We start from the raw sequence: 26120 nt of genomic DNA, 5'->3' as shown, positions 1-26120 counted from the left end.
TAATAACTCTTAAAAGCCTCACTAATCCCTTAAATAATTTAGTGAATAAAATTCTTAATTAAGTAACTTAAATGAACTAATTTTCTACTCACCCCAAATAATAAAAAAAATAGTTCCTTAAACTACTTTTTAACTTAAATTAACTTACTTGCTAGCTAAAGTAAGTCCTGGAAATATTTCTCGAATCTTAAATTCTATCTCAAAACTCCAACTCCGGTCCAGGCCTCACTGAAATAACTGAAATGCTGAAAATCAACTACTGAACTGAATAAATAAATAATTAACTTCAAATAAACGCATAAAAAAATAATCATGCAATGAAGTTAATTAAATTTAAAAAAATCTAGAATTATGCATGGCTTATACGTCTACTGATTTACGGGTTCTACAGTCGCTATATTTAGCTTGAACTGTCGCTATATTTAGCTTGAACCGTCGCTATATAGCGACTGTTTTGATAAAACACGTCGTCTTTAAAATTAACCGACGGTTGATTGAAAACAGTCGCTAACATAGCGACGGTAGAATACAAAATCATCGCACGTGTGCGACGATTTGTTGAATTGTCGCAATATTAGCGACAGTTTATAAACTCGTCGCTATTACAGCGACGGGTGTTAGGAAAAAGCGTCGCTATAATAGCGACGGTTTAATTAAAACCGTCGCTACGCCTTCCATTTTTTTGTAGTGAACCGCGCAATGAATGACAGTTGTAAGTTTATCCACTCTCAGATCCAAATCACGTTCTAATAACTTCACTACTCTATTCTTCAATTCTAAAGCCATCAATCTTTGTTCCTGAAGTAACAACCAATATCTCATCCAATAATCGGACAGCATAAATCTTCAATGGCTTATAAAAAAACATGGTCTGAATCTCTTTCAGCCGATACAAGATCATTTTCCACGAACTTAGGAATCTCTTTATTCGTGTTTAATAGTAATTCTTGAACTTCCTTATCAAACCCATTAAAGTAAACATTGATCAACATCGAACTCAAGGCAGATTCTTGAGGCAGACCCCTGCCTAAACAAACCCCACCCAATTCAATGTTGACTATCTTACATTCAAACAACCTTTTTATAAAATCTAGAAAAGCCTTATCTTCAATTTTCTCACCCAGTATCAAAAACAACTTATCAATATGACCAGAACAAATAATTCACGATCAAATTTAACAATAAATCACCAACTTGGGTTCACCACCGAATTCTTTAAATACCAAATCGATGTGTGGCGGCCCAAGTTCGCTCGCTTGTCATAGCAAAAGGTAGAAAACCTAAAAACTTAAGCATAAACCATAAAACTTGTTTGAACTCTCTCCAAAGTAACTCTTTTATTACACATATATATAAATAGAACATATTTTTAAATGTTAGTTTTCTAAATATATATATATATAAAACATTCAAAACAACACTCTATTTTCCCACTTTTTTCTATTATATTTTTATGGAAAAGAATTTCGACAATGAAAATATAAGCTATAAACTTTACACACATTATTTTAGTTCTTCGCAGTGAAATTTGATGGATCATACTGCTCTAATGGCAGAGTATTTTTGGGAACTTAAAAGCATGAAATATCACTATATCGGTAACTATATCTTTTTCATTATTTATAATATTATATTATTATTTTATATAATATAACCATTTTCAGTCACACCATAAATTAAACATGTGTTTTTCGATTCGATCACCGGTCCGGTTATGAAGGTGATCCGGTTATGAAAACATTGAAGTATACTTTTCTTTCCAACATCAGTCACAGAAAAATTATGTTTCAACGTTTACGGTTGTTCCGATTAAAAAATCACGCAGTTTCCACACAGTTACGAAAATTGTGCTTCCCAGATGACTACAGGATATTGTTGCACGTCCCCTCCTCAGGTTCTCATTCAAGAAATCTTCGTTATATAAGTATTCTATTAAACGTTTCCTTTCATGTCGCCATTTATACACGGGTCTTGAAGTGGGACTAACCATTTCATCTTCACGCAGATTGCGTTTATTAGCCCTTTTCTGCACCAATGATGCATTAAAATGATTACCCTACAGCGAAACAAGGAAAAAATGAAGCGTATAACGTACTCTCTAAAATATTGATACATGTAACTCTTTCTGCATAGACATATCCGTGTATATTTTCTCTAGATCTTTTAACCGTTTTTTTCTAGCCTCTAGCTCTCGATATGAAGAATCTGTCTTCCTGCATGTTGACCGTGTTTCTATACACGATTAAACTAAACTCCTCAACCACAAATTCTAGTTAAACTTCCTCGATGTAGAAGAGAAACAAAAGTAATATGTAGGCCTAAAGCCAAGGAGAGACTGAAAAGAAATTTGGAAATCAACCAAAGCAAAACTCATCAAAAGGAAAAGGATTTGTGCACGGCGGACAGATAATCAATCATTTGATTCGATAAAGTTATGTTCTACAAGAAACAGAAAAGTCATTTGGAATAAAACTAAATACCCAAAATCAAAGTAGAAAGATACAGCATAGAAAAATGATTAAATTTTAAGAAAATGCAGCAACGATTGCCGACAAACAAGACCCTTTAGGGAATATGATAGATAGTAGTTCATGATACAAGAAACGTCGGTTGGGTTTAAATGCTCTAGCACTTGTGCATCAATTCGATTTCTTGAACCAAAGTTCGTCAAGTGGCAAGGATAAATGATGGAGAAAAGTTTCATCCCCTAATTCCCATAAAATTTATACAAAGATACAACACTCACAATGACGGGATAGTATTGATCTCTGGGAAGAAATAGAAGCCCAGTAGAAAGTCCAGACAAGACAAAAAGGACACACGGCCATAAATATTTATCATGCACGCATAAATAGAATTATAATTAACTCACATAGCATGCGATTGATATTCCCAATTGGTATATATTTGTGACCAACAAATCCAAAAAAAATTTTGAAGAGAAAACTCGAACAATAGCAGGGAATACCAAAGAAGTAGAAATTGAAAACTAAATTTGTAGAACCCGTAAATCAGTCTACGTATATCCATGCATAATTCTAGATTTTTAAATTTAATTGACTTCATTGCATGATTATTTTAAATGCATTTCTTTGAAGATAATTATTTTATTATTTCAGTTCAGTAGTTTGATTTTTAGCATTTCAGTTATTTCAGTGAGGCCGGACCAGAGTTGGAGTTTTGAGATAGAATTTAAGATTTGAGAAATATTTCCAGGATTTAATTTAGCTAACAAGTAAGTTAATTTAAGTTAAAAAGGAGGTTTGAGGATTTATTTTAATTATTTGAGGTGAGTAGAAAAATTAGTTCATTTAAGTTTCTTAATTAAGAGGTTAGTTCACTAAATTGATTAAAAGATAGATGAGGCTTCTAAGGGTTATAAATTTAGTAAATAATCAACGTTCCTCCCTTCTTTTATCAAGGAATTCGGCCACCCCATTAGTATCTAGACTATTCCTTGCCAACTCATCACCCTTTGACCCATTCTTTGTTGAGTTAGCATACTAATCTTTTTAATTCTTGGTCCACCTTATTTAATTAATTAATGAGCATTATCCTAGTCTATATTAGCAAGGAATTTCGGTCACCCTATTCTAGATCCATCCAAGAAGTCATTTGTTAGCAAACCAAATTCAAATTTCAAAATGAGGGAGACTTGGTCTTGATTTGTCCCTTATATTTTGCACCCACTTCCCTCACTCTCCAAACCATCACTCCCCTCCCCCATGAACGAAATTGAGAGCATTTTAGAGTATAAATTTCGTGGGTTTCATAGCTAGAAAGAGGAGAGAAAAATCGAGCAAGAAAGGTAGAATAGAAAGCGCTCCACCTCCTCCGCGCCGGATCGTCTCGTTCTTTTCGTTTTTCTTTCAAACGAAACCAGGCATGTCTAGATTTCTTTCAAACCTCAATCAAGTCCTATTATCATTTATTTAACATTACATGATCATCTTTATGTGCAAAAACCGAAATGCACTAAGCATTTTCAGAAAAACAAACATGCAGATTTTTATTGCTCATGACAAGCTTCACGGGTCTTTTTGTTTTGATGTTTCAGGCGGACGGTTCGACTCCAGGATCCCAAGGCTGCTCCTATACATGTAATAGGATGCATTAGGACCATGTTGGTCCATTCATTCAGCCCCCATGCTTGCTGGAAAACCGAAATGACAGCAAGCTCCCCATAGGTGCAGAATTGTGTTCGAAAATTCAGTTTGTTGTCATAATGGAAATGGATCTGATCATGACTGCCACAAGGCCCATAGCCATGGTTAGATCACTTCCCTAGCATGTCTAAGACGTGACTAAGTCGCCCTTTTGGTGACTTGGTCCATGGTTGCTCGGTTTTCAATTAAAACATCAAGAACAGCACCTACACCCTTCGGCCCCTTCATTATACAGCATGTATTGATTCGATTTTTGGGAATGGTGTGGATCTTGGTTGGCCTATGGCCCTTAGCCACGGTTCATACCATACCCCAAGATGTCTCCCCAAGATGTCTAGATCGTGACATGGTCAACCAAATGGCCAATGGAACGAGTCGAGACAGCAAGCGAAGCACAACACCACACACTCACGCATGAGGGCCCTCGGTAAGAGTTTTCGGTTGGTTGCTGGAATGAGGCGAATTGTGGCTGGCCTAGGGCCCTTAGCCATGGTTCGAATCTTTCCTTGGGATGTTTTGGAGAGGCTTTGGTCGGTGGTTCAAGCCCCAATGGCCAAAAGTCTCGCAAACGACGCGATGCAAGCAAGGTTGCAGCTGCTGGAAATTTACAGCAAGTTGCTGTGTCGGTTCGGAGGCTCGTTCGAGTTGTCGGTCGGCTTTTAGCCTATGGCCTTGGACTGGAAAGTGCCCCATTGAGTTAGGAAGGTCGTGTTTTTGACCGTTTGTGATTCAGATCACTTTTGAGGTCGTACGAGAATTTACGGTGTGATGTGCCAAATTGACTCTCGAAAGAGCGTTTCACGTTTTGGCCTCCATCCACCTAGATTTCGACCCTCATCATTCTAGGAGCATAATTTCATAATTTTAAGCGTATTTTAATCATGACTATACGTCGGTTCAGTGTTGGTTCGGAGTCATGATTAAATACGAAGTCATTAGGCGTCATAGTCGCATCTTTTGAACGTAAATTGCATAGTTGGTCAAGTTTAATCCATTGCATATTTTTCATGACACAGTTAGGTTGCAGCGAGCCTGGAGACGATCCAATCCAATCTCGTTGGTAACATATACAGGAATTTTCATTATGCCAGTTAATTATTTTACGTGCATTAAATAGAAAATGATTATTTTTTAGATTTATGCGATATGGCTTGTGGTTCATTCACTATGTGGGAGTATTATTTTATACGGTCGCCAGTGACCGCTCAGTTCAGTTTGGTACCACCCGGTCGCCAGTGACCGGCCAGCTCAGTTCAGTTTCAGACTCCCCGGTAGCCAGTTATCGATCAATTCAGCTTAGTGCAGGGGCCACAGGTGTAGACCATAATCTCAACAGAAAATTTTACCAGTTATTTCAGTACAGGGCTCCAAGAAGCAAATATTTTTACTGTGATTTCAGTTCAGTTATGCACGTAATATAATTGCTCAGTACAGATTATTTTCAGCACGCCTCATGACATGATATTTTATCTCATGCATATTTTACTTCAAGATTTTACTCGTTACCTGTGATATATGCATGCTGAGTCTTTAGGCTCACTAGACTTGATTGTTGTAGGTACCGATGAGGTCAGGGCCGAGGGCGGGGATCAGTGAGCCAGCTTGGGTCGGCAGTAGTGACACCCGAGACCTCAGTTCAGCAGTTATTATTTTATTTCTCAAACATGTTTATCAGTTGTTAGATATTCTTAAATGGTTATTTTGCAAACAAATATTTACTTCCGCTGTCATTTTGAACATTAAACTTTATTTATTGGTCTATTTTATGAATGAGACATTGTAAGTTATTTAAAAAGAAAAATTTTTAAATTTTTCCGCAAATTTTCAAGTAAGGATTTTCGGGCCTTCACAAAATTCAATAAGAAAAATAAGATCTTATGACAAGGCACCAAATATCACCATATTCAATCAACAAGTGAGGTATTGATAACTTAAACGGGGTAAAGTATGGGTGGTGAAGAGACAAATGAAAGAGCTGTGAGGACAGACAGACTAAAGCAAATTATTTCTGATTGTCAAGGAAAATTTGTAGTCCACTTCGTTTTTGCAATATAGCTTATGGATTGACGGTAATGATATCATTCGGTACTCGGTAGGGATCTTAATTGTGGGGAGGCAAGTAGAAACAGGTTATCAACCTGGCAATCCAATTTCGTAGGAGGCAATTGACTAAAAAAAAATAGCTTTCAGTACCTCAAAATAACTTTAGGCAAGTCTTTAAAAGCTGATGGGTTCCCTTGTTCTGAAACTTTTTTGCGTACTTCTCTTGCCTCCTCCCTAGAAAGAAATCAACAGCCAGCCAACATACTTCATGAAACATAAAAATATCTACTAAGCTCAAAATGCTATACTACTGAGCAATATTTGCCCTGCACCATTTTATGCATTAATAATGTGTGTGACCAGTACATTACCACCAAATCACTGTCTTGGATGAAAAAAAAAATCCGTCATTTGCAGACACACAAGTGTAAACACGGAATTCAAGTGATTCAAACAGAAGTTCTAGAAAAGACAGTCTCATTGCCCCTTGGTCATTGAACTTTTGAAATTGGCCTTCGGATAGTTTTATCTTTATTGCCTAGATTACATATTAGACGTTCTTTCTAAAGCAGAAGGGAATAAAATGACTTTGAAGAAATAAATTAATTGAACTATCAGAAGCGACCATATCTAATAATGAGAAAAGAATAAACTTTGGTGGTGACATAACTGTTATAACATGAAATTGACTACTCTAAAAAATGGGTATGAACACTATCAAGAATCAGCAGAAAAAGAGCTTGATCACTCACCTGTTGCCGGCATAATAAACATGTTTAGATGATGACTGATTGTCAAGAGAATGCAGCATACCATTAAGTCTTTCAATTTTCTGCATCCAAAAAGTTAAATTTCAGAATAAAGAACATGCATGACAGCTATGTCGAGAATCCGAGACTCAAAAAACCAGAAACTCTAAAATAAAACCTTGTTTTCAGTTTGAAGCTTCTGCAAAATATATCCAATGTCTTGGGTCTTCATCAACATCAGCTCTTCGTTAGTGTACTTATTAGCCTGGCTCCTTTACAAAATCCACATTCAACAGCTAATATTCAAATTACACTCAAATAAATATCCTCAAAAGAGAACAAATAACCTCACAAAAATAAAATTTTCCAGCTTACTCAGGTTTATGGACTCGGCCAACAGTTTTTGTTTTAATCATCTTGAAGTAAAATTCATCTGGGTTCCTCAATGCTGCTTTTTCCTTAAGTTTATGCTATAAACACGCATAAGCGACTTACCATAAAATAAGAACTCGCCAAATTTCGTTCATAAAATGCTACCAAAACCAACAAGACGCAGGGTAGTAGAAATTACCAGTAAAGTTTGCTCCTTCTGTTGATAGGCTCGTGCACGAATGACATAATCTTTATGTTTTTCGAGCAGCCCAAATTTCCTTCTCAAATGCCTGGTACACACAACAAATCATCAATTGAGTGAACCGGAAATATACGTCAAAATATTTCAAAATGGGCAATAAAGAAATTAATGGCCCCAAAAAATAATCACACTTACGGCTGAACGCGCTCCTTGTGAGCTTTTCTTGAAATAGCATTCCTTAAAGACGACATCTTTATGCTAGCAAAAAAAATTCATCAGAACTTTAAAATCAATTTACGCACTTCAGAAAGGCAAAAACCACTACAGAAAACATAACGGGATAACAAAAATCTTGAGTTGAAATAATTTAACCGTGAAACAGCAAAGATTATCGGAACAGAAAAAAAACAACGGATTTCTTTCGTATTTACACCAAATTCAAAATAAATATTAAGCACAGAGGACTCGCCTGTGGAAAGCGGTGAAGGCTTGGGGTTTAAAAGAGACACCAATGCAGAGAATCTTGATTTGATGAAAAGTATTTTATATTCTGGCAAAAAAATTATTCTAAATTAACTAAAATTCAATCATGCAAATTGGCTTCCGGATTGAGTTCAAAAACTTATGTGAGACGATATCACGAATCGTATTTTGTGAGATGGATCTCTTATTTGGATATTCCATGAAAAATATTACTTTTTATGCTAAAGTATTATTTTTTATTGTTAATATCGATAGGGTTGACTTGTCTCACAGATAAAGATTCGCTGAGACCGTCTCACAAGAGACCTACTCCTGATTGAGTATACAAATACACACACAACACACAAAATTATGATATCACAGAAATAAAAAAACAAAATCTTGATATTATATTAAAAAATTTAGAAATAATTTTTATATGATTTTCTTATAATTAACTAGAATAATTACTTAAATATGATAGTATTTTATTATTTCAAATTTATGAAATTGTTAGAGGATATCATTTTTTAAAAGATTAATTTTGGTTTATAAACATAAAGAAATATTTATTAGCATATGATAATTATAGACGAACCACAAATTTTATAAAAATAGGCTTTAGCGATATTTTTTATTAAACAAAATAAAATATTTTATCATTTGTTTGAGCTGATTTTTGTTACATAAAAATTAGATAATGACACTAAATTTAATTGTTTCATCTCTCTTAATGTTTAATAATACTAAGATCATTGTGCATGCAATTATTTGATTAGAGTTTCATTAATTTTTAGATTAAACTATGAAGATTGATATTGAAAATATTAATGATTCTTTAGTTATAGTTTGGAATTATTATTTAGATAATGAAAAGGGTAAGGCGACGGTTTTAACGACGGTTTCGCGATCCGTCACCGGAGGCTGCGTCGCATTCTAGAAGCGACGGTTTTTCAACTCCCGTCGCTTATAGCGACGGTTCTTTGGAAGAAGATCGTCGCTACTTTTGCGACGGTTTTAAGAAACCGTCGACGTTTTATACAAAACCGTCATTAATATTAGCGACGGGTTTTAAAAACCCGTCGCTATATTTAGCGACGGTTTCGTAAAATCCGTCGCTATATTTAGCTTGAACCGTCGCTTTTATGAAAACTGTGGCTTATCAAATTAAGCGACGGTTTATGTAAATTGTCGCTCTATAGCGATTGTTTTGATCAAACCCGTCGTCTTTAAAATTAAGCGACGGTTGATTGAAAACGGTCGCTAACATAGTGACGGTAGAATACAAGACCGTCGCACATGGGCGACGGTTTGAGGAATTGTCGCAATATTAGCGACGGTTGATGAAAAACCGTCTCTAATTTAGCGATGGTTTTCATAAACCCGTCGCTATTTTAGCGTCGGGTGTTAGTAAATTGTCGCTAATTTTAATAGGCGACGGTTTTTATTTTTATTAAAAATAGCGACGGTTTATTTTTTGTAGTGAACCGCGCTATGAATGACAGTTGTAAGTTTATCCACTCTCAAATCCAAATCACGTTCTAATAACTTCCCTACTCTATTCTTCAATTCTAAAGCCATCAATCTTTGTTCCTGAAGTAACAATCAATATCTCATCCAATAATCGGACGGCATTAATCTTCAATGGTTCATAAAAAAACATGGTCGGAATCTCTTTCAGCCGATACGAGATCATTTTCTACTAACTTAGGAATCTCTTTATTCGTGTTTAATAGTAATTCTTGAACTTCCTTATCAAACCCATTAAAGTAAACATTGATCAACATCGAACTCAAGACAGATTCTTGAGGCAGACCCCTGCCTAAACAAACCCCACCCAATTCAATGTTGACTATCTTACATTCAGACAACCTTTTTATAAAATATAGAAATGCCTTATCTTCAATTTTCTCACCCAGTATCAAAAACAACTTATCAATATGGCCAGAACTAAATAATTCACGATCAAATTTAACAATAAATCACCAACTTGAGTTCACCACCGAATTCTTTAAATACCAAATCGATGTGTGACAGCCCAAGTTTGCTCGCTTGTCAAAGGAAAAGATAGCAAACCTAAAAACTTATCCATAAACCATAAAACTTGTTTGAACTCTCTCCAAAGTAACTCTTTTATTACACATATATCTAAATAGAACATATTTTTAAATGTTAGTTTTCTAAATATATATATATATATATACCATTGAAAACAACACTCTATTTTCCCACTTTTTTCTATTATATTTTTATGGAAAAGAATTTCGACAATGAAAATATAAACTATAAACTATACACACATTATTGTAGTTCTTCGCAGTGAAATTTGATGGATCTGACTGCTCTAATGGCAGAGTATTTTTGGAACTTAAAAGCATGAAATATCACTATATCGGTAACTATATTTTTTTCATTATTTATAATATTATATTATTATTTTATATAATATAACCATTTTCAGTCACACCATAAATTCAACATGTGTTTTTCGATTCGATCACCGGTCCGGTTATGAAGGTGGTCCGGTTATGAAAACATTGAAGTATACTTTTGTTTCCAACATCAGTCATAGAAAAATTATGTTTCAACGTTTACTATTGTTCCGATTAAAAAATCACGCAATTTCCACACAGTTACGAAAAATTGTGCTTCCCAGATGACTACAGGATATTGTTGCACGTCCCCTCCTCAGGTTCTCATTCAAGAAATCTTCGTTATATAAGTATTCTATTCAACGTTTCCTTTCTTGTCGCCATTTATACACGGGTCTTGAAGTGGGACTAACCATTTCATCTTCACGCAGTTTGCGTTTGTTACCCCTTTTCTGCACCAATGAAGCATTAAAATGATTACACTACAGCGAAACAAGGAAAAAATAAAGCGTATAACGTACTCTCTGAAATATTGATACCTGTAACTCTTTCTGCATAGACATATCCGTGTATATTTTCTCTAGATCTTTTAATCGTTTTTTTCTAGCCTCTAGCTCTCGATATGAAGAATCTGTCTTCCTGCATGTTGACCATGTTTGTAGAACTCGAAAATCAGATTACGTATAAGCCATGCATAATTTATATTATTTAAATTAAAAATGAATTTTTATGAAAATATGAAGTGTTTTATTTATTTTAAAAAGTAGATGTTTAGTTTCACTTTTTCAGGATAAATACGTGAGGTCGGACCAGAGTTTGGAGATTTGAGATAAGATTAATAATAAGACAAATATTCCTAAATTTAATTTAAGTCAAGAAATAATTTAATTTGAAGAAAAAGAATGTTTTAGGATTTATTAAATTAATGGGAGTCAAATTAGTAAATAAATTATATTATGTTCAATATTTAATTAAAGTTTAAGTAAAATGTGTAAACAATTGGTGATGAACTAATATATGGTAAATATATTCAAGAAATTAAACATAGCATTTAAACATTTAAATTGAGGTCATGTATGCCATGCAAAAGTTCTAAGCAAGATGCTAAACTAAATTAATTTGTTAATGCATTAAAATAAATATAATGAAGGTTTAAAATCTTAAACAATTAAAATGCAAGGTTTAAAAAAAATATACAATGCAAATTAATAATAATGACCAACATTTAAAATATTTCAAAGGTTGATAACTCTCCATTCAAACTATCTCTAATTACACTTCATGGTGTATTCATGTCCTATTCTAATTCTCTAATTAGTAGGAAATTTAAATGCCATAAAGCACCTCATGTCGGCCCAACTAATTACCTAGCAAATGAATCAGACGCTTACGTTATGTTATGGGCCACTAGCTTAGAAACATTATCTTTACCATAAAATTATGATATGATATGACAGAGCTCTATTGAGCAAAGATTTTACGTATGATTTTCAGATATGCACGTAGTTATAATTATTCATGATACGTTTATCACTGCACGCTTTGTGATATGATATTTTTAAGTTGCATGCGATTTTACGATATATTTATTTGTTATTCACGATATATACATGTTGGGTCTTTAGACTCACTAGACTTGATTGTTGTAGATATTGATGAGGCCGAGACCGCGGGCGGAGACCAGTGAGCGATCTTGAGACAGCAGTAGTAAACCCGAGGACCTCATGTTTTAGTTTATGCACATGTTATCTTTCAAACTCGATTTTAATATGTTGGATTATTTTTAAATTGTTGTTTGAAATATTACGTTGACTTCCGCTGTTATTTTTAAAGTTTAAATTATTTACATGTTTATTTTATTAAGGAGGCAAGTTATTTATTTATTTAGAAAAATTTTAATAATTCCGCAAAATTATGAATACGAAATACGAGCCTTTACAGTTGGTATCAGAGCCAATGTTCTTGTAAAGGGTTGTACTACTACTGATCTCGAGAAGCTCATGAAGGCACGTCTTCGGTCTGTAAGTTTTACATTTCAGCATTTTACTTAAAGTATGAATTATTTTAACAGCATGATTTCATGAAATATTCTACGTTCAAATTTTAATTATTCAGTAATTACTTAGATTTAAAATTAAATTATGGAATTATGCATTTTGGTTAAGTATGGGTTATGTATGGAACAGTATGCCTCTTAGACGCCTTGTTGGACGCCCGAGGGGTGGGGGTGGGCGCCGTCATGAGGACGGTGAGGATCAGAGACAGGAGAGGAACGCACCACCCCTCCCACCGGACATGAACGCACAGATGTTAGCGGGGATGACTCAGTTCTTCGCACAGTTCGCGGGAAACCAAGCTGCTACAGCCAGACCAGCGGGACCGGAGGCAGTCTATGAGCGGTTCGTGAAGATGAGACCGAAGGAGTTCACAGGGACGACAGATCCCATGGCTGCCGAGGACTGGATTAAGTCCCTCGAGGTTATCTTTGAGTTCATGGGGCTTGAAGATGGAGATATGGTTCGATGTGCGACCTATCTGTTCGGAGGAGACGCTCGCCTATGGTGGGAAGGAACATCAGTGACTTTGGATTTGACTACTTTGAGCTGTGAGCGCTTCACATAAATATTCTACTCTAAATATTTTACTGAGTAAGTGCGTTCTAAGTTGAACACGGAGTTCATGACCCTGAGGCAGGGAGACATGACTGTTACGGAGTTCGTCCGTAAGTTCGAGAGGGGTTGTCATTTTGTACCCCTGATTGCAAATGATGCGGGAGCCAAGATGAAGCAATTTCTGAATAGTCTACGGCCGATATTATGCCGTGATGTTAGGGTGGCTGGCCCTACTACCTATGATGTCGCAGTTTCCAGAGCTCTAACTGCAGAGCAGGACCATCAGGACATTGAGAGGGATCGCAACGGTAAGCAACCATTTCAGGCACCGCACCGCACCGCCCTCCACCGCAGCAGCACCAGAATAAGAGGCAATTCCATGGCCCACCCAGGAACAGAGAGCAGCAGCAGCAGGGACGGGCAGTCCCGAGGACAGTGGAGTATCCAGTCTGTGCCAGATGCTCACGCCGTCATGCAGGGAATTGTGGTATGTATGATTCGGGAAAGTGTTACAAGTGTGGTAGTACTGACCACATTTTGAAGAATTGTCCTCAGAAGGATCTGCCTACCCAAGGCAGAGTTTTTGCTCTTCATGCCGCGGAGACTAACCCGAAGACGATGCTCTTGACAGGTACCTTAAATCTTTAAATTGTATTTGAAATTTAGTGTTTTGGGTTAAGATTTTGAAATTAGAATTTGTGATAGGATTGCATGTTTTAATCAGTGTTAATTACGAGAATTTAGGTTAGAAGAACTTCGACCTTTGCATGTCTATAAGCTTAGTTCTTGTAAAACTATTGGGTTTAGCATGATATTCCAATCTTTCAGGGAGAATTTTTATAGCCGGTTCCGCTACGAATGCCTTGATAGATTCGGGGGCTACTCATTCATTCATTTCTGAGGTTTTTGCAAATTTCCTCAATATCAAGACCATTGGGCTAGATATAGCATATTCCGTAGTTCTTCCTTCTGGAGAGGAGATGACGGCGACTAATGTGATCCGAGACATAGACCTCGAACTTCATGGTAATCTTGTTTATGCGGATCTTATCGTGTTGCCGATGCCAGAGTTTGATATCATTCTGGGTATGGATTAGCTAATGAGGAACAGAGTTCTAATTGACTTCCAGCGGAGATCTGTTCTAGTCCGACCACCTGGAATGGAGCAATTCTTATTCGAACCAGACATGTATTTTAATTTACCGCGTATGATATCCTGTGTCCAGGCTAGGAAGCTCATTAATATAGGGTGCCAAGCATTTTTAGCTACTCTTGTATCCGTTCTCGAGACGCCCAAACAGTCAGCATCCAATGTTCCTATCGTCAAGGACTTTCTAGACGTTTTTCCTGATGACGTCACCGGTTTACCACCTGTGCGAGAGGTGGAATTTTCTATTGAGCTTATGCCGGGTACCGCGCCGATCTCAAAGGCACCGTATCGATTAGCACCGACAGAGATGGCAGAACTCAAGAAGCAGATTCAGGAACTTCTTGACAAGGAGTTCATTCGCCCGAGTTTTTCTCCATGGGGCGCGCCAATCTTATTTGTGAAGAAGAAGGATGAGTCGATGAGGCTTTGCATTGATTATCGGGAGTTGAACAGAGTTACAGTGAATAACAAGTACACACTCCATAGGATTGAAGATTTATTTCATCAGTTGCAAGGAGCCTCAATATTCTCCAAGACAGATTTGCGTTTCGGCTATCATCAGTTGCGGGTGAGAGATGTCGATGTTCTCAAGACTGCTTTTAAGACTCGTTATGGTCACTTCGAGTTCCTTGTGATGCCGTTCGGTTTGACGAATACGCCAGCGATCTTCATGGATCTCATGAATCGCGTATTTCAGCTGTATCTTGATCAGTTTGTGATAGTATTCATAGACGATATTCACATCTACTCAAAGAATGAAGAGGATCACAGCAGACATCTGACCACAGTATTGCAGACCCTACGAAAGAACAAGTTATTCCCGAAGTTTAGCAAGTGCGAGTTCTGGTTAGAGAAGGTGGCGTTCTTAGGCCACGTTGTTTCTAGCAGTGGTATTGAGGTAGACGCAGCAAAAGTTGCAGCAGTCAGAGATTGGGTTGTGCCGCAAAATGCATCAGAGATCCGTAGTTTCCTTGGGTTAGCAGGATACTATCGGAAGTTTATTCAGGAATTCTCCTCTATCGCAGTTCCACTCACGTCGTTCACAAAGAAGAATGCTAAGTACGTGTGGAGCGAGGAGTGCCAGAAGAGCTTCGATACTTTGAAGCAAGCTCTTATTTCAGCGCCAGTATTGGCCATGCTTTCAGGACCCGGAGATTTTGTTTTGTATATTGATGCTTCGAAACTCGATTTAGGCGCAGTATTGATGCAGCATGGGAAGGTGATAGCATATGCTTCTCGTCAGTTGAAGATTCATGAGAAGAATTACCCTACCCATGATCTAGAGTTGGCAGCCGTAGTATTTGCATTGAAGATTTGGAGGCATTATTTGTACGGAGAGAAGTGTCAGATCTTTACCGACCACAAAAGTCTCAAATGCTTCTTTACACAGAAAGAGTTGAATATGCGGCAGAGACGTTAGTTAGAGCTAGTGAAGGACTATGACTGTGACATTAGCTATCATCCTGGCAAAGCTAATGTAGTTGCGGATGCGTTGAGCAGGAAAGTTGCAGTGATGGCTCATTTGAGGATTCCGAGATATCTTCAGTATGAGATGCAGAGGTTTGATTTAGAGACATTTCCTCGAGGTAGAATTCCTCTGTTATCTACTTTGATGATTCAGTCTTCTCTTATAGATCGTATTCGCAGTGGACAGTTAGCAGACGAACAGTTGGCTAAGTGGAGGCAAAGAGATGAAGCCAAGGACAATATCATGTACACAATTAGAGACGACATTGTGAGATATCAAGACAGAATGTGGGTTCTTAGCGACGATTCGATTCGAGAGGATATTTTATCTGAGGCCCATATGTCATCGTACTCTATTCATCCGAGGAGTAAGAAAATGTACAAAGATTTGCAGTTATTATATTGGTGGCCCGGAATGAAGAGTGTAATGCCCGAATTTTGAAAATGTGATAGTAGTTGTGATGGTTTATGACTTTACGTTAGGGTATAAATGGTAATGAATGTTATAGAATAGAATAGATAATTGATGGGAAGAATCAAAGGTGGATTTTGAGCTAATAGGTAATGGAAGTGCAGAAACGGTGTGAAAAAATGTGACAGTGGTTGTGGTTTTTAGAATAATGTTTTGTATATTGATCCAATTGATGTGAGGCCACTTTCATTAGAAAGATATGACATAAGGCTATAACTTTGTTATTTTGCGTTTTGGTCAAATCATTAGGGAAGACGAGCCAAAAGCGCCCCGAAGTGTGTCGTGCGTATCGTCGTTCCTACAATGACACATGTTGGGAGAATTGGCATAACTTTTTACTCAGAGCTCCAAATGATCTGAAATTTTGAGAGGTTAAAGAAAAGACATAGGGCTACAACTTTGTAGTTTACGACTTTTCCAAATTCTGAAGGGAAGAGGCGTTTCGGAAGCGATCTTTGTAGTGGAAGTGCGCAGTGTGCTCGCCCTAGCGGACAGAAACATCCGCCCTAGCGAGCCTTGTTCGAAATTTTTTATTTCTGGCCGAGAGTTACGCGCCCTAGCGGACAAAAACATCCGCCCTAGCGAGCCAGCAAGTTGAAAAAGCGTGTTTGGTGTTTGGGAAGGCATAAAATCGAATGGGATCCTCTTTTTACTCATTTTCCTTCTCCTTCTCTTCTCTCTATCGGTTTGGAAGCTAGGGTTCTCTTCTTCCTTTTCATTTTCTTCATTTCTTCTTCAATATATGGGAGATTGTTCAAGGAAATTATGAAATGAAGTTAGATTTGTGATCCTCTCTCCAAAATCTTCAAGATGGTGTAAGTATGTTATATTTTTATTCAAGTTTGGAAATGGGTTGAAGTTTAGAATTGATATTTGAATTGATATTTGAGATATAGAGATGTTGGAGATGTTGTGATTGTGTTGGTTTGAATTTAAAATGGAATTGAAGAGGAGCTAACCTTTTAGCACACATGCCATGTGTTTGATGAAATGATTCAATGAATGTTTTTATGGCATATTAAGGTTAAGAAATCTACGGATCTTGATTTGAAGCCGTATTGAATTAATTATGAATTTTGTACGAAAAGTGCCATGTATTGATAAGTAATATGAGTTCTTGATTTATGTATTGAAGATTTGGTTGAAGTATTGACTTGGGTTGGCTCAAGATTATTTACTCTAAGTTGGTTGATAGCGAATCGAGTAGACTGCAAGGGTTCAAGACTTCACAACAATATATTTTGATCTTTTGTTGGTAATATTCGAAAGTTATGTTACTGTCGATAACATACGAGGTAAAAGTATCAATTTTATTTTAAATTGAATATTTTATGGCTCGATGAATTACTTGTGATTCAATGATGATTGTGGCCTTGAGATGAGTTTATTATTATATTGAGATGATGATATTGATTTGCATCATGGCATTGCATATTGAGCCACTTGTTGATTCAGATTTGATATGGCGGAGGTCGCCTTGATATATTGATTTGTTGGACGTATGAGGCTATAGTTGAGTTGGCATAGTGTATGCGGAGGTCGCTGCTATGGCCTGAACACTCTCTATAGGCGCATCATAGTCCTGGGATTGTAGAACACAGCACCCCACCCCGAGTGGATGAGTCGGTGGATGTTGCTTGGTGATTCTATTCCCTTGGGTACCCTATGACCAGATGATTCACTTGATCTTGAGATTTATTGATAGCCCCCAGCTTCTGATCATACATTGCATTATATTGCATCTTTATGATATTATGTGAAATTGTTGTATTTTAATTCTCTTATGTTATGATTTTATCATACTGGGTTTATACTCACCGGCATGTCCGGTACCTCTTGTTTTCATGTGCTGACGGTAGGTGAGGCGAGGCTTGGGATGCCAGAGTCAAGCTCCAGGCGAGGAGATACGAGTTAGAGTGGGATTCTCGGGTCTTAGGAGCATTTGATGATGTTGGGAAAAATTTGGTTCACTACTTTATTTTGGAATGTTGAAATTATATTTCAAACATTTGAGAACTTTAAATTATTTTGATGACGTTATGTGGATTTGTGAACAACAAATTATGTATTTTATTAAATCATTTGGTTTGTTACTTTTATAATTATTGGTATTAGATGTCGGACCCGGGGCCCCACATTAGGTGGTATCAGAGCGTAAGATATTTGGGAACAGGGTAGATCGAGTCATTTCGAATTGCTTGATCATGTGATATATTTGTTAGCATTATCATTGTGCCATAATGTGAAATACATGATTATAATTGAGATATTATATTGTTGAGTTTTATTCAAGATTTTTGAGATTGTTGAGTCTCAAGAGCCAGAGATGATTGATACAAGATTGAGATGATTATGATGTTGTGATTTTATATGTGTTTGATCTATTTTATATCAGACATGGCTACTCGAGGTAGAGGTCGTGGTAGACCTAGACAGGACATACCAGTGGCACAAGATCAGGGCAGTGCTACTCATACTCAGATGGATATAACTCCAACTCCGATGGAGATACTGTTAGTCAGATTTCAGTCTTTGCACCCACCGATGTTGAAGGGTACAGAGAATGCATTAGAGTGTGAGAACTGGTTGGAGAATATGGATCAATTATTTGAATCTCTTGAGTATCCAGATGATCGTAGAATCAAATTAGTTGTTCATCAGTTATTGGATGTGGCTAAGAGTTGGTGGATAATGACCAAGAAAGCTTTAGAGGGTCGAGGTACGATTGTTACCTGGGATATGTTTAAATCTGAATTTTATCAGCGTTTCTTCCCTACCTCTTACAGGAAAGATAGGGGAGCCGAGTTTGCAAATTTAAAGCAGGGAAATCTGAATATTGAGGACTATGTTGCTAAGTTCTCGAATTTACTGAGATTTGCTCCTCATGTAGCATCTGATGAAGAAGCTAAGGCTGATCACTTTATAAATGGTCTTAATCCTGATATCTTTACCCTGGTTAATACTGGAAGGCCTAACACTTTTGTTGAGGCTCTTGATAGAGCCAAGGGAGCTGAAACCGGAATCATTAGGCAGAGAGGTTCTCAGTATTCGCAACAACCCCAACAGCCACAGTTTCGACAGCAGTTCAGACAGGGTAATACTGGCAGTAACAGTGGCAACATAAGAGAGCAGTTCAAGGCTAGAGGCAAACAATTTAAGAGGCATGGAAGTAATTTTTCGAGTTCTAGTGGATCGAGACAGTCTGGTTCAGTTCAGAGCACTGGTTATTCAGGTCCGACTTGTGGTCAGTGCGGTGGTAGACATTATACCGATCAGTGTAGAGGAATCTCGGGAACTTGCCACTTGTGTAACCAGGTGGGACACTATGCTCGAGTGTGTCCTAACCGTGGCAGTGATATGTCTCAGAGTGGGGGATCATCGAGACAAACACCTCACCAGAATCGTCAGACCCCTACAGTTCATTCTTATCAACAATCAAACCGGTCAGATCAGAACAAACAGAGTGGTGGCTACAGGGCAGGACATCCACCTAGACAACAGGCTCAAGTTTTTGCACTCACTGAGGATGAGGCACATAATGCTCCAGATAATGTCATTGCAGGTAATTGTTTTCTCTCAGGTTATCCTGCTTATGTTTTGATGGATACTGGTGCATCACATACTTTTATAGCTGAGCACTTTGTTTCATTGCATTCGTTGCATTCTATACCATTATCATCTACCTTATCTATTTCTACTCCACTGGGCAAAGTGATGAGGTCAGCTGAAATGATAAGTGGTTGTGAATTTCGTTATGAGGATAATGTCATTGAGATTGATTGTATTATATTGGAGATGTTTGATTTTGACTGCATAGTTGGTATTGACATGTTGACAAGATACAGGGCTACTGTAGATTGTTTTCAAAAGATTGTTAAGTTTAAGCCTGATATGACAGATCATTGGACATTCTATGGTAAGGGTTCTCGAGCTAAGATTCCTTTGATATCTGTTTTGTCCATGACTCGTCTGTTGCAGAAAGGAGCAGAAATGACAACAACTTTTTATTTGAGTGCAGAATGAGACACGGTTTCTGCCATTGAGTTGTTTAAGTGGAGTGTTCGAACCTTAGCTGTCCTAGGGTCTGTAGCCATGGTTAGAACCCTCCCTTAACATGTCTAGGGTGTGACCAAATCGGTATTTACAAGCTTGGTTCAAGGAGCCATTAGATTTTTACATCAACTATGCAAGAGTCATTCGATTTTTCCCTTTTCAGATTCTGTGTGAGTGTGATTTCGATTTTTGTGTGTTGGATGAATTGTGGTTGGCTCCTAGCTTGTGGCCATGGTTAATACAACTCTCCATCATGTCTAAATCGAGTCATGATCGCTCAAATGGCCATTGGAACGATACAAGACAACAAAACAATGCAATACATCATACTATACAGAAATTGGCTCTCTCGGTTTTGAGTTGTGATTGTCCTAGGTGTTAGCTCGGTTTGTGCCTGGCTTTTAGCCCTTAGCCATGGTCCAAGCCATGCCTTAGGATGTTGGAAAGAGTCCTTGGACGGTGGTTCAAGCCCATAGTCATTTATTTCAGGATTTTCACCACAAACAAGTAAACTGCTAATGCTGCACTTTTCCAGCAGCTTTGAGCTTCGGTTTTGGTGCTTGTTTGAGTTCTTGGTTGGCTTTTAGCCCATGGCCTTGGACTGGACAGTACTTTAATGAGTTAGGAAGGTCATGTTTTTGACCGTTCGTGATTTGGTCGAGTTTAGAGGTCATACGAGAATTTACGGTGAAAGGTGCCAAAATGACTCTTTTATGTTTTTGGATTCCTTTCACCTATTTTCGTGTTTTGCAGTTCTTATGCATATTTTTCAGTATGTTTGGGGTATTTTTAATCATGGTTAAACGTCGGTTTAATGTTGGTTCGGGTTGATACAATACCATGATTGAAAATCAAGTGGTTGGTCCTGATCGTCTCGTTTTTAGTTCTATTGTCAAGTTTAATTCAAGATAATATTATTTGCATGTGTCACATATTTTAGAATTAAGTCGCAGCAAGCTTGGGAGCGATCCAATTCATCCGGTAAAAATAAGTTTATAATTAGATTACGTGCATAAAAATATAAAATGTTTATTTTTGAGATATATGTTATATGTCTTGTGGCCACCTTATGCTTATGGGTTTGGAAGTCGGTAGGCGCAACCGAGGACCTCTCCACCCGGTGACTTACGACCGGTTTACGATTATGTATGGGTACGGAAATCCAGTCCAAGGGCTGTGGTGATCTCTACCGCCCAGTACACTGTGGTTTAGTCTGATCAGACGCTTACGTTATGTTATGGGCTACTAGCTTAGAAACATTATCTCTATCAGAAAATTATGATATGATATGACAGAACTCTATTGAGCAAAGATTTTACGTATGATTTTCAGATATGCACGTAGGTATAATCATTCATGATACGTTTATCACCGCACGCTTTATGATATGATATTTTTAAGTTGCATGCGAATTTACGGTATATTTATTTGTTATTCACGATATATACATGTGGAGTCTTTAGACTCACTAGACTTGATTGTTGTAGATATTGATGAGACCGAGACCGCGGGCAGAGACCAGTGAGCGATCTTGGGACAGCAGTAGTAAACCCGAGGACCTCATGTTTTAGTTTATGCACCTGTTATCTTTCAAACTCGATTTTATATGTTGGATTATTTTTAAATTGTTGTTTGAAATATTACGTTGACTTCCGCTGTTATTTTTAAATTTTAAATTATTTACATTTTATTTTATAAATGAGGCAAGTTATTTATTTATTTAGAAAAATTTTAATAATTCCGCAAAATTATGAATACGAAATACGAGCCTTTACAGTGTTTCTATACACGATTAAACTAAACTCCTCGACCACAAATTCTAGTCTAACTTCCTCGATGTAGAAGAGAAACAAAAGTAATACGAAGGCCTAAAGCCAAGGAGAGACTGAAAAGAAATTTGGAAATCAACCAAAACAAAACTCATCAAAAGGAAAAGGATTTCTGCACGGCGGACAGATAACCAACAATTTGATTCGATAAAGTTATGTTCTACAAGAAACAGAAAAGTCATTTGGAATAAAACTAAATACCCAAAATCAAAGTAGAAAGATACAGCATAGAAAAAGGATTAAATTTTAGGAAAATGCAGCAATGATTGCCAACAAGCAAGACCCTTTAGGGAATATGATAGATAGTAGTTCATGATACAAGAAACGTCAGTTGGGTTTAAATGCTCTAGCACTTGTGCATCAATTTGATTTCCTAAACCAAAGTTCGTCAAGTGGCGAGGATAAATCATGGAGAAAAGTATCATCACCTAATTCCCATAAAATTTATACAAAGAGATACAGCACTCACGGCCATAAATATTTATCATGCACGCATAAATGGAATTATAATTAACTCACATAGCATGCGATTGATATTCCCAATTGGTATATATTTGTGACCAACAAATCCAAAAAAGTTTTTGAAGAGAAAACTCGAACAACAGCAGGGAATACCAAAGAAGTAGAAATTGAAAACTAAATTCAATAAGAAAAATAAGATATTATGACAAGGCGCCAAATATCACCATATTCAATCAACAAGTGAGGTATTGATAACTTAAAGGGCATAAAGTATGGGTGGTGAAGAGACAAATGAAAGAGCTGTGAGGACAGGCAGACTAAAGCAAATTATTTCTGATTGTCAAGGAAAATTTGTAGTCCACTTCGTTTTTTCAATATAGCTTATGGCTTGACGGTAATGATATCATTCGGTACTCGGTAGGGATCTTAATTGTGGGGAGGCAAGTAGAAACAGGTTATCAACCTGGCAATCCAATTTCGTAGGAGGCAATTGACTAAAAAAAGTAGCTTTCAGTACCTCAAAATAACTTTAGGCAAGTCTTTAAAAGCTGATGGGTTCCCTTGTTCTGAAACGTTTTTGCGTACTTCTCTTGCCTCCTCCCTAGAAAGAGAATCAACAGCCAGCCAACATACTTCATGAAACACAAAAATATCTACTAAGCTCAAAATGCTATACTATTGAGCAATATTTGTCATGCACCATTTTATGCATTAATACTTTGTGTGACCAGTACATTACCACCAAATCACTGTCTTGGATGAAAAAAAAAATCCGTCATTTGCAGATACACAAGTGTAAACATGGAATTTAAGTGATTCAAACAGAAGTTCCAGAGAAGACAGTCTCATTGCCCCTTGGTCATTGAATTTTTGAAATTGGCCTTCGGATAGTTTTATCTTAATTGCCTAGATTACATATTAGACGTTCTTTCTAAAGCAGAAGGGAATAAAATGACTTTGAAGAAATAAATTAATTGAGCTATCAGAAGCGACCATATCTAATAATGAGAAAAGAATAAACTTTGGTGGTGACAAAACTGTTATAACATGAAATTGACTACTCTAAAAAATGGGTATGAAAACTATCAAGAGTCAACAGAAAAAGGGCTTGATCACTCACATGTTGCCGGCATAATAAACATGTTTGGATGATGACTGATTGTCAAGAGAATGCAGCATACCATTAAGTCTTTCAATTTTCTGCATCCAAAAAGTTAAATTTCAGAATAAAGAACCTGCATGACAGCTATCTCGAGAATCCGAGACCCAAAAAACCAGAAACACTAAAATAAAACCTTTTTTTCAGTTTGAAGTTTCTGCAAAATATATCCAATGTCTTGGGTCTTCATCAACATCAGCTCTTCGTTAGTGTACTTGTTAGCCTGGCTCCTTTACAAAATCCACATTCAACAACTAATATTCAAATTACACTCAAATAAATATCCTCAAAAGAGAACAGATAACCTCATAAAAATAAAATTTTCCAGCTTACTCAGGTTTATGGACTCCGCCAACAGTTTTTGTTTTAATCATCTTGAAGTAAAATTCATCTGGGTTCCTCAATGCTGCTTTTTCCTTAAGTTTCTGTTATAAACACGCAGAAGCGACTTACCATAAAATAAGAACTCGCCAAATTTCGTTCATAAAATGCTACCAAAACCAACAAGACGCAGGGTAGTAGAAATTACCAGTAAAGTCTGCTCCTTCTGGTGATAGGCTCGTGCACGAATGACATAATCTTTATGTTTTTCGAGCAGCCCAAATTTCCTTCTCAAATGCCTGATACACACAACAAATCATCAATTGAGTGAACCGGAAATATACGTCAAAATATTTCAAAACGGGCAATAAAGAAATTAATGGCCCCAAAAAATAATCACACTTACGGCTGAGCGCGCTCCTTGTGAGCTTTTCTTGGAATAGCATTCCTCAAAGAAGACATCTTTATGCTAGCAAAAAAAATTCACAGAACTTTAAAATCAATTTACGCATTTCAGAAAGGCAAAAACCACTACAGAAAACATAAAGGGCTAACAAAAATCTTGAGTTGAAATAATTTAACCGTGAAACAGCGAAGATTATCGGTACAGAAAAAAAACAACGGATTTCTTTCGTATTTACACCAAATTCAAAATAATTATTAAGCACAGAAGATTCGCCTGTGGAATGCGGTGAAGGCTTAGGGTTTAAAAGACACCAATGCATAGAATCTTGATTTGATGAAAAGTATTTTATATTGTGGCAAAAAAATTATTCTAAATCAACTAAAATTCAATCATGCAAATTGGCTTCCGGATTGAGTGCAAAAACTTATGTGAGACGATATCAAGAATCGTATTTTGTGAGATGGATCTCTTATTTGGATCTTCCATGAAAAATATTACTTTTTATGCTAAGAGTATCATTTTTTATTGTTAATATCGATAGGGTTGACCCGTCTCACAGATAAAGATTCGTGAGACCGTCTCACAAGAGACTTACTCCTGATTGAGTATACAAATACACACACAACACACAAAATTATGATATCACAGAAATAAGAAAAACAAAATCTTGATATTATATTAAAAAATTTAGAAATAATTTTTATATGATTTTCTTATAATTAACTAGAATAATTACTTAAATATGGTAGCATTTTATTATTTCAAATTTATGAAATTGTTAGAGATGATATCATATTTTAAAAAATTAATTTGGTTTATAAACATAAAGAAATATTTATTAGCATATGATAATTATAGACGAACGACAAATTTTATAAAAATAGGCTTTGGCGATATTTTTTATTAAACAAAATAAAATATTTTATCATTTGTTTGAGCTGATTTTTGTTACATAAAAATTAGATAATGACATTAAATTTAATTACTTCAGGTCTCTTAATGTTTAATAATACTAATATCATTGTGCATGCAATTATTGGATTAGAGATTCATTAATTTTTAGATTAAACTATGAAGATTGATATTGAAAATATTAATGATTCTTTAGTTATAGTTTGGAATTATTATTTAGATAATGAAAAGGGTAAGACGACGGTTTCGCGATCCGTCACCAGAGGTTACGTCGCATTCTAGAAGCGACGGGAGTTGAGCGTCGGTTCTTTGGAAGAAGATCGTCGCTATTTTTGCGACGGTTTTAAGAAATCGTCGTTAATATTAAGCGACGGTTTATACAAAACCATCGTTAATATTAACGTCGGTTTTAAAAACCAGTCGCTATATTTAACAATGATTTCGTAAAATCCGTCGCTATATTTAGCAACGATTTCGTAAAATCCGTCGCCATATTTATCGGCGGTTTTTTTAAAAAACCGCCGTTTAAGAAGCGACGATGTTTATCAATAAAATCTATACAAAATAACTACTATGCAAAAATTAAAATTATATATTAAATTTTCTGTAAAAAAAAAAAGAACTTTAAAACCTGATTTACGCGAAGATATGCAGTTTCACGTAACGCTGGAAAATCGCACCGACGAGGAAATCTACGAAATAAATAGGAAAAAATGTTAGTACAAAATAAAAAAAATCGAAACTTCGAAAAATTTGATAGAGTTTCGCTACTACCTGAGATAGATGAAAAATCGTTCAAGGAAATGTTCGCGAACCTCGGTATATAAAGAATCATAGCGACGGTTTTTCACAAACGGTCGCTATATAGCGACGGGTTCCATTAAAACTGTCGCTATATAGCGACGGGTTTA

General features: G+C 36.5%; 2 protein-coding genes across 3 annotated transcripts; both read right to left on the bottom strand.

The window, feature by feature from the left end:
• Positions 1 to 854: 854 nt before the first annotated feature.
• LOC140842897 (probable U3 small nucleolar RNA-associated protein 11) lies at positions 855 to 7786 on the bottom strand. Its single transcript, XM_073211104.1, has 9 exons — positions 7728 to 7786; positions 7530 to 7620; positions 7334 to 7428; positions 7137 to 7230; positions 6962 to 7041; positions 6360 to 6443; positions 2114 to 2213; positions 1867 to 2026; positions 855 to 1027 (listed from the first exon to the last, which is right to left on the bottom strand). Exons 1-9 carry the CDS (start codon positions 7781 to 7783, stop codon positions 855 to 857), a joined length of 933 nt encoding a protein of 310 aa, XP_073067205.1. The 5' UTR covers positions 7784 to 7786.
• A 2734-nt stretch (positions 7787 to 10520) lies between these two features.
• Positions 10521 to 26019, bottom strand: LOC140803104 (probable U3 small nucleolar RNA-associated protein 11). 2 transcript variants are annotated; one of them, XM_073158805.1, is made up of 10 exons: positions 25984 to 26019; positions 25841 to 25901; positions 24298 to 24360; positions 24100 to 24190; positions 23904 to 23995; positions 23707 to 23800; positions 23532 to 23611; positions 22929 to 23012; positions 10906 to 11005; positions 10521 to 10818 (listed from the first exon to the last, which is right to left on the bottom strand). In XM_073158805.1, exons 3-10 carry the CDS (start codon positions 24351 to 24353, stop codon positions 10726 to 10728), a joined length of 690 nt encoding a protein of 229 aa, XP_073014906.1. In that variant the 5' UTR covers positions 24354 to 24360; positions 25841 to 25901; positions 25984 to 26019; the 3' UTR covers positions 10521 to 10725. The 2 variants fall into 2 exon arrangements, with proteins under 2 accessions (XP_073014906.1, XP_073014907.1); XM_073158806.1 differs by lacking the exon at positions 22929 to 23012.
• Between the last annotated feature and the right edge of the window lie 101 nt (positions 26020 to 26120).

Source organism: Primulina eburnea, chromosome 10 (genome assembly GCF_022965805.1).
Source record: "Primulina eburnea isolate SZY01 chromosome 10, ASM2296580v1, whole genome shotgun sequence".
Taxonomy (NCBI): domain Eukaryota; kingdom Viridiplantae; phylum Streptophyta; class Magnoliopsida; order Lamiales; family Gesneriaceae; genus Primulina; species Primulina eburnea.
This window is presented reverse-complemented; position numbering and strand designations above follow the sequence as displayed.

Coding starts and splice junctions, on each gene's coding strand:
- LOC140842897 (XM_073211104.1), bottom strand. CDS start 7,783: ATGTCGTCTTTAAGGAATGCTATTTCAAGAAAAGCTCACAAGGAGCGC. Junction 7,621..7,727: donor CACAAGGAGCGCGTTCAGCC/GTAAGTGTGATT, acceptor TGTGTGTACCAG/GCATTTGAGAAGGAAATTTG. Junction 7,042..7,136: donor AGCTTCAAACTGAAAACAAG/GTTTTATTTTAG, acceptor TTTTGGATGCAG/AAAATTGAAAGACTTAATGG.
- LOC140803104 (XM_073158805.1), bottom strand. CDS start 24,353: ATGTCTTCTTTGAGGAATGCTATTCCAAGAAAAGCTCACAAGGAGCGC. Junction 24,191..24,297: donor CACAAGGAGCGCGCTCAGCC/GTAAGTGTGATT, acceptor TGTGTGTATCAG/GCATTTGAGAAGGAAATTTG. Junction 11,006..22,928: donor TTGCCTAAAGTTATTTTGAG/GTACTGAAAGCT, acceptor GTCAACATGCAG/GAAGACAGATTCTTCATATC.